Raw genomic sequence first — 8,852 nt, 5'->3', positions numbered from 1 at the left:
TATGTAAAGTTTTCTAGTGAACAAGAGGAATTCCACTAAAGCCAGATTATGATAGTAGAGATGCGGCAAATCCACCGAATCTGTATACATTATCTTCTGGTAATAAATTATGATTTGAAAAATAATGTACAAATCAAAACAAGAATACTGGTACAACACCAATTTCAAAAGAAGCTAAATACACATTTGGCTAAAAGCCTGTAATTCTCTTACTGCTGTGAAAAGATAAATATACTTGATTTTCAAATGTGAAGAATGAAGGTAACAAAGATTTCCCTATCAACTGTTTGATTAATTGCTTTTGAAAATTTATTATTTTTAAAGTTATTTAAAGGGGGGTTTAAAACCCCCGCAATCTATCTACTTTTAATTAATATTAACTTTAATTGACGTGACATTATACGTGGCGTGTCACGTAAGCCTCCGTTAGTGAAATCTAACGGGAGGGACTAAAAATAGGGACGGAAAATATTACGAGGACCATTGTTTAAAAAAAATTTTTGCAGGGACTAAAATTGAAAGTTGTCATATTTATAGGGACTAAAAACTTATTTAACCCTTATTTTTATAACAAAATTATTTTTATAACAAAAGATAAAATAAATTTAAATTGATTTTATATATGTAATAAGTTTTTCTCATTAACTATTTTAAAAATTTTATAAAATTAATTTAAATAATGTATGAAAATCAAACCGTATCACAAAATTTATAGTAGTGAATAATCTCAAATAAACTCATCCGAACATACTCATAATATATCCACCAGTAAATGGATTCCCTGCAATCAATTACCAACTGCAGGGTAATCTTAGGGCCAGTTTGTTTCAGCTTTAAAAAAATGGATTTTTTCTTTGTATTTTTGAAAATAGATTTTCTAAAACCGTTTTTCAAAATATTACAAGTTTTTTATATTCGTTTTTTTTAAAATGAAACACTTAATTTGACATCCTATAACATAAACATACATAATTGTAGACCAAAACTTAGTCAAAATCATAATTTTTTCAAAAAGTTGTATTTCAAAAATGATTTTTATGAAAATCTATTTGAAATAGCTTCAAAATTAAGTGATTTTTTGAAATTTTGATATCCAAATTTTTTCTCCATAAATAGATGAAATACCTAAAATCACATTTTAAGAATAACTATTCAAACAGATTTTTCATTTGAAGCTTTTATAAAAAATTTCTTTTTAAAAAATTTTTTCGCAAAATTTGATAACACTATAAAAATCATTTTTAAAAAAAGCCAAAACAAACGGGCCCTTAATCACTGATCTCTCATAATAAAGATTTATATGCTTTTGAATGTTAAATCTGTGCCATTAGATTTTGATCATGAGGTCTATATCACTTTGACTGTGTGAATGTGTCATTCCCTGACTGATCATGATCCATCAACCCAATGTCTTAATCTCAGCGTGCTCTCTCTAACTATGCAAAGGTTTAAAGCTCTTCGACAATATATGTAGGGTTCCTAAAAAATTTCTGCCAATAGGTACAATTAATAAGAAAAGTCTTTACTTACAAAACAAACTTCTATGTTCTATCTTCATTGCCCACAAGGTTCTAACCGAGCATAATATATTTAAATTATTATTTTTAATCTCATTCTTAATAAGAAAAGTCTTAACTCACCCACCATCTATCATATATTTTCAGGTATAAATAGGCTATTTTATTTATGAAACAATTCAAGTGTATCTTTTTTTCTTTTACAGTTAAAATTTTACAGACTTTTCATCAATCTTAATCATTTTCTAAATGTAAACTATAATTAATAATTTAGTTGAATGAAAAGTGCACTAAACCCTGCAAATTTAAAATTTTGGGTCCACCTTGAGAAACACCTAATTGGAATGTTTACTCGAATTCAATGTTATTTTATTCTCTTGAAAAAGTCTAAAATATAATTTGTTTGCGTTCTCGGCAGACACCACTGAATATTCTACCTTTGAAAATTGAAAGCCTTAGTTTTGATATTAAGCACGCATTTCACTTTCATCCGTTTTGGTGTCAAACTTTTATATCGCGTTTATATTTTTTTGTTATATGTTTTCTTATTGTTGACTACACCAACAGCATCATCATCTATCAATATTATTTTCCCAAATCCCAAAGTATATGAATAAGATATTGTATCCATTGTTCGATTTATTTACAAAAATATTCTGATTTTAGAAGCAATTTCTTTAGCAATCACTAAATATCAGATGAGCTAGTGAAATCAGAAAAATCATGATAGAAAACATACCATAAGTTGGCTCTTATGATCGAAAGCAAGATGAAGAAGTCGTGTTGGAGAAAAGAGATAAAGGTCTCTCTAACTCGTCAGAGAATATTTATAGAACATCTAGTCTTGAGTTAGGGTTGCTTCTTTTCATGTTGATGATATCATCATCAGGGTTCTATTTATTCATCATTGTCGCCATTGATGATGGTGGATTGCACTTAAAGTATGGGTCTGTTTTATCCGGCCTTATGGTGGGCATCAATTATATTTGTTAAAAAGTATAATAGTGGACAACATCTTGTAGTGTAGGACTACTGTTAGGATGTTTTGTATTTTAGGTGATACGTGAGAGTAGCTCACGCAGAGTGGTGAGAAACTGTGTATAATTTTTAGGAAAAGTTAAAGACCCCTCTCTCATTTTAGAAATTAGGTATTTGTAGAAGCTCCTTAGACTTGCGCTAGAGAGCCAGAAAGGCTTACCTTAACTTCACGACCATGAAATGTGGTCGTTAAAGGACTTGGTCTCCTGAAATCATGGAGAGATTGATTTTCTCTATTTGACTAACCCTAAGTCAGTGTATTCGTGACATGTCACTAGTCACATTCACGGCGTGAATGGAGCTAATTTGGATGGCCCAAACCCAACTAGGCGGCTAGTTGCCCATGTCGGACGGGTATTGTCCATTGCCTAAGGTCATGGAACAAAATCTTGGGCGATCTAAGGCCTTATCTAATAATTGCTCAACCCAGTGTGTTTGACTTTTCCTTCTTCCTTATCTGTATAATCGCTCAACTCATTGTGTTTGAGTTTTCCTTCTTCCTAGATTATTCCTTATTAGAGCCTTGTAAAATTATTCTGGTACATGAAGTAAAAGAAAAACTTATGATAAATTCATTAACAATTGATATTCTATTTATATAATGTTTATTATGCAGATATGTTCATCATTCAATTGATTTATTTAAAAACAATTGATATTACTTATTATCAATTGTTTTTAACATTAAGAAAAATCTCATATTTACTTCAAACATTATTTCTAAATAGAAATACATAGCGCTGAACGCAACTGCTTAAAACTTTATCACCCAAGTTTTTGTTTTGCAATCAACAAATACACTATCATTCACTATGAGGCAGAAAAGATTATCAGAATCAAGAGTCTCCTCCATCAAATCTAAAGGCATGACTGAGATTCTTTTGTGGGTAAATTATACTCTAGGGAAATTGCTATTCTCATGCTAATCCACAGGAACCTCAGCTTCCATCTTCAAATCCGAATTGCCAAGAATCTATCAGTAAAAAGGGATGGTCAAGCATTTTTTTTCAAATGAAATATGGCACAGTTGACACCGCTGATAATTTGAAAAAATGAATAAATTAAACGTAATCACGAGTGCCGGAGCAGGTGTCCGACATGGACACGGACACGGACATGCTTTTTTTCAGAGGTGTCGGTGCTACATAGATGAAAATGTATGACCCTAAAACAACCACGAGCATGGACTCGGTTGTATCACCCTCAACCAGTAGGAAGCTTGAAAAATGCAATGCTCATTGACAAAGATAACCATAAAGTTTGTATAATGCTAAATCTAATTAGAACCTGTGTTTCAACTGAAGATATTGAAGTTGGTTTAACTTATTGGCAGTAAACTTCGGGTAAATTGTTTGTCAAAAGTGAGACTTCAAACGATCTGAAATGCTTTTCTTTTAAGTCAAACAAGCTGATTTATTTATATGAATATAATTAATGTAATATTTTCATCAACATAATTTTTTATTTATACTGTAATATCTACAGCTTTAATACTAGGTCTGTTTAAAGGCTTTGACCCGTTAACCTTTATAAATGCTCAAGCCAATTATGTAAGCATTATAACATGTTTGAAAGACTTGTTGCAAAATTCCAGTAGGCTTTCAGACTCATGTTATACTCTTGTAACATTCAAGCCTGGGAAATAAGCCTATATATGTTCGAGTCAAGCTTAGACTTTTATTTGAATAAAAGGCTAGATCAATTTAGTTAAAGCATAGCTGGACAATTTCAATCCTCGAGGATTGTCAGTGAATGTCACTCCAAGTTATTATGTGTGAAAACATATAGAAAACTGTTTAAGTCCTAACTTGCATTAAGGGTTTTAGGTAATTATTCTAACAAAAGCTTTCCATGTCTTTGAAGTAAATAGTTAAGATTCATGATAATAGTGAGAAACAACAAAAAGACTCTATGCATTATTGCTAACCTACCATTAGTATAATAACATGTTTACCGAAATGAAACTTAAGTATTCAGTGATGCTAGATTGCTAGATATTAGTTTTTTCAGTACCTTCATGAAGTCAGACAAGACTAAGAATGAACCCTTTGTATAGCCAGCTTCCTCAAGGACCTGTGCCAGAACTTCCTGTATTAACAAAGGAAGCAGAATACATCAGAGGTTGTTAAAAGCAGACCAAATAAAGTTTGATATCCTCCAATAAAGTCTCCATTCTCAGCCTCATTAACCAATTTTCAATTACATTTACCCATTGATAACACACTTCATATAAATACATTATATGCTTGATGCATTCATCTAAAAGAAGGATAAATGATTCATTCTCCAGTAATACACACAAAACGATTTATATTTTAAAGGGGTGAAACGGAAAAAATGGAATAAGTAAAACTTTTCTAAGAAAGTGTTATCTCATCGACTGAGTTTAAACACTGTCTGTTGTGTAGTTTTCCAGCTTCTCTGGACTTATTCCATAAATTGGTCCATACACTCATTGCCTTATCTTATTAATCTGATTGTCATTCCCTTGAAACATCAAATTCCAAAATCGGTTTCAAATGAACCCGAAATAGAAAGTGAGTATTCTTTCTTAGATAACCCGGAAGGAAACAGTGAAAGGCCAATTCATACAAAGAAAGCACAACAACAACAACAACAACAACAACAACAACAACAACAACAACAACAACAACCAAGCCTTATCCTACTAAATGAAGTCGGCTACATAGATCAACTCCAGCCATAATTTTCTATCCAGGACCATGCTTCTATCCAAATTGTTAATCTCGAGATCTTTCTCAATAAGTTCTCTTATAGTAACTTCTCTTATAGCTTTTCTACCATACAAAGAAAGCATAGAAGAAAAACAAAATTGCATAGCAGAAAAAACATTAGAGAGTTGTAATCATGGTAACCTTTCTCTGATCTTCAGACATATATTGTCCAGTCAAATCCCTCAAAACTGTCAATATATCATCAAAGCTAACTTTTCCATTGCAATCCGTATCATAAACCTTGAAAATAACTACACAACAAACACACCACAATTCATTCAATCCAATCCAATCCAATAAAATAATCAACCTATCATCAAATCTTTCATTCATTCAACGAATTTATATATTGTTAAGATCAAGATCAATTAACACATACATACATTCAATTTTGTTTTGGAGAGTGGCGCGAGGACTGAACGCAGACAAAAAAGCTATAAATTCCTTGAAGTTAAATCCATCCAGCATTCTCAACAAACTCTGTTAATTCAAGTTCAACAATTCATTTGCATTTCGCATTTTAAATTCAATTCCAGTTAGAGAAAGATTGATACGAAGTCCGAACCTGAGAGAGAGGATTGACGGCGAATTCGGGAATGGAGAGGAATTCATCGGAGGGGATGAAACCGCAATTGTTGCGATCGAGTTGGCAAAAACGCTCGTATAGAGAAACGATCTCTTGCTGCGTAACTACAAGGAGAAATTGAAAAGTTGTTAGGGAAATTGAAATGGTGAGAATTGAATGGAAAGAGTGATGATGATGATGATGATGATGATATTTACATGCGTGATTGCAGTGTTGCTGGACTTCTTCAATGTCGTACTGAGTGAGCATGGAGGATGTGTTGCCCATTGTTACCGACGAAGATGAACTCTGCAACCGTAGCTACAACCTCTCGGAGACGGAGATCTCGATGAACTGCGGCCAACTACTTTCTGAGCCCACGTCAATTACTGCCTCCGTTTTCGGCCCAATGGGCTCACGTTACACCAATTCTCATTAAAAACGGATTTAATCTAGTAAAAATTATCAATTATAATTATTAGTTTTTATTAATTATTAGTTTTATTGATTCGAGGGGAGGGGAGGGGAGGGAATATTTATAAAAAAATGTGTTTGGTTCAATTATTAGGAGAGGAGAGGAGAGAAGGGGAGGGGAGCAAAATCCCTCCATATCACACTTTTTGCGTCCCCCGAATGGGAGGGATTCAGAGGGGAGGGGAGGGAATGTGGTTATTAATATTTAATAAATTAATATATTTACTAAAATACCCTCAATTTTATTTTATTAATTCAAAATTATTACTTTTTTTCGTCTGCTTTTTTTTTCTTTCTCTATTGCTTATATCGATTTATTATAATTATTCTTTACTTTTAAATTATTATTTTTATTTAGTATAAAAATTATAATCACTACAATTTTTTATTTTTTATTATTATTTTTATTTTTATATTTATTTATATTAATTTTTTTCTAATTTTATTATATATTTTATTATATATATTTTTAATATAAAATTTTAAACCATTCATTTATTTTATATATATATATATATATATATATATATATATATATATATATAACATTAAGTTATTTTATGTATTCAAAAGTTATTATCAACGGATTTATAATTTTGCGTCAAAAGTTATACTATTTATCAAGTGTATTCAATTTTTTTAACGTTATGTGTTAAGTTATAAATTTTTAATCACTCAATATTACAAATATTATTTTCAAAAAATTATTTATAAAATTTTCACATTTGAATATCATATCAGTTATATAAAATTATAAGGATAAAAATGTCAATTATTAATAAAACTCCTCCCCTTCCCTCGTGAACCAAACACATTTTTAACTAAAATCCCTTCCCCCCTCCCCTCCCCTCGTTTGAACCAAACATACATATAATTAATAAAAATCTCTCCCCTTCCCTCCCCTTCCCTTCCCTCCATTAAAATCCCTCCCCTCCCCTCCCCTCCCCTCCTCCTCGTTTGAACCAAACAGACCCTAATAGTTGCTTCTAAATTTACACATACAATTTATTGTGATTTTTTTTTTACATTATAACATATTTTGGGTCATGCTAACGAGTGCGGACTCTTTAAACATTCTATATAAAAAAAATATTCTTTAAATAAAATATTTATTTCAATTTCCAATGCTTTTAATACAAGTAATTTTAATAAAATAAACTTTGTTATTTTTTTAAAAAGTCAGATATTTTCATTTATAAAACATTAAATACAAATATTGCTTACCTTTTAAAACTCTTAACAAGTGTCCTCTGGAACACTCGTTAATATTTTCCATATATTTTATAATCATAGTGATTATTACTAAATTGGTTAAAACTTTAATAATTTAAAAAATGTAAGACTAAAATATTGACAAGATGTGAGAGATGAAAAATTGCTAATTATCTTTTTACAACCATAGGAATGTAAGACTTGCCATTTGGCTCAAGCATACAAGTGTTAACTCTATTAAAAATTCTTTGTTTTTTATGGAAATGTTCTTTAAAACACTTTAACAAATATGAGAAGGAGAATGTAAAGTTGAGTTTATTTTTGGAAAATAAATATTTTTTTAAAAAATGTATATTGATTTTTTTTTATTACCACCGGTATAGTTCGGTTTGCGGGTCAATTCTGGCATCAAGTGGGTCCAGTCCCCTCCTAATCACAGTTGCAAGGGATCGAACCGTGGTCGTCCTTATCAAGTCCAGCGTCAATCACCATTGGACCAACTAACGATTGGTAATGTATATTGATTTTAAACTGCTAAGAAAAAGATAGCATACTCTTTGTAATAATAATTGTGACAGATAGATATGAAAGATCTTAAAAAGATCTAATTTTCTCAATTCGCGTGTATTGATATCCTTGTTTTGATTTGAAGATCCGTTTGTTAATGAGTTATATTTTGAGCTTCTTATGAATTTGTTGGGTTTCAATAGTTATAAATATATTTATAATTTTTGTCTTCACAACCTTCAGAAATATAGAGTTGAAGATGGGAAGAATGTTTTGAAAATCCTAGGACTAATTTTTTAGAGGCAAGGGTAAATTCCAAAGAGTGTATTCTTAGAATTTTGGAAAACCTTGAATACTCGTCATGAACTGATCTGGCTCCAGGTCCTCCACCTGCCCAACATCCCTACATCGCCTACTCATAAGGCGGCCGTGATGAGTTTTGAACCATGATAATGGTCCAAGTTCCATAGAGTCAGGGGGAACCACGCTGAAGATTTTTACCAGCTAACAAAATAAATCGAGAGACTTATACAGGAGGGACACCTCAAGAAATATGTGAAGGGTGACTCCTCTCATTCATCAGACTAGTCTCACTCGCGAGAGTGACACAGTGCTAGAAGTCCTAGGCCCAGAAAGATAAAGATGCGCCCCAGGGCGAAGGTAGTAAAGTTGTACGCCACACGCTCAACACCATAACAGGAAGATTCTCTTGGGGCGGGAAAACCAGTTCCATAAAAATATGGTATGCTCGCCAGATTTTGAGTGTAGAAAACCTCCTTGAAGTACAGATCGAAGGAAAGCGTC

General features: G+C 31.7%; 1 protein-coding gene across 1 annotated transcript; it reads right to left on the bottom strand.

Moving 5' to 3' along the window:
• Nucleotides 1-3,116: 3,116 nt before the first annotated feature.
• LOC131627717 (uncharacterized) lies at nucleotides 3,117-6,277 on the bottom strand. The gene is made up of 6 exons (XM_058898575.1): nucleotides 6,074-6,277; nucleotides 5,856-5,980; nucleotides 5,674-5,770; nucleotides 5,432-5,541; nucleotides 4,569-4,643; nucleotides 3,117-3,528 (listed from the first exon to the last, which is right to left on the bottom strand). The coding sequence occupies exons 1-6, from the start codon at nucleotides 6,141-6,143 to the stop codon at nucleotides 3,478-3,480; spliced, it is 528 nt and encodes a 175-aa protein (XP_058754558.1). The 5' UTR covers nucleotides 6,144-6,277; the 3' UTR covers nucleotides 3,117-3,477.
• Nucleotides 6,278-8,852: the final 2,575 nt, after the last annotated feature.

This window comes from Vicia villosa, linkage group LG1 (assembly GCF_029867415.1).
Source record: "Vicia villosa cultivar HV-30 ecotype Madison, WI linkage group LG1, Vvil1.0, whole genome shotgun sequence".
Taxonomy (NCBI): domain Eukaryota; kingdom Viridiplantae; phylum Streptophyta; class Magnoliopsida; order Fabales; family Fabaceae; genus Vicia; species Vicia villosa.
This window is presented reverse-complemented; position numbering and strand designations above follow the sequence as displayed.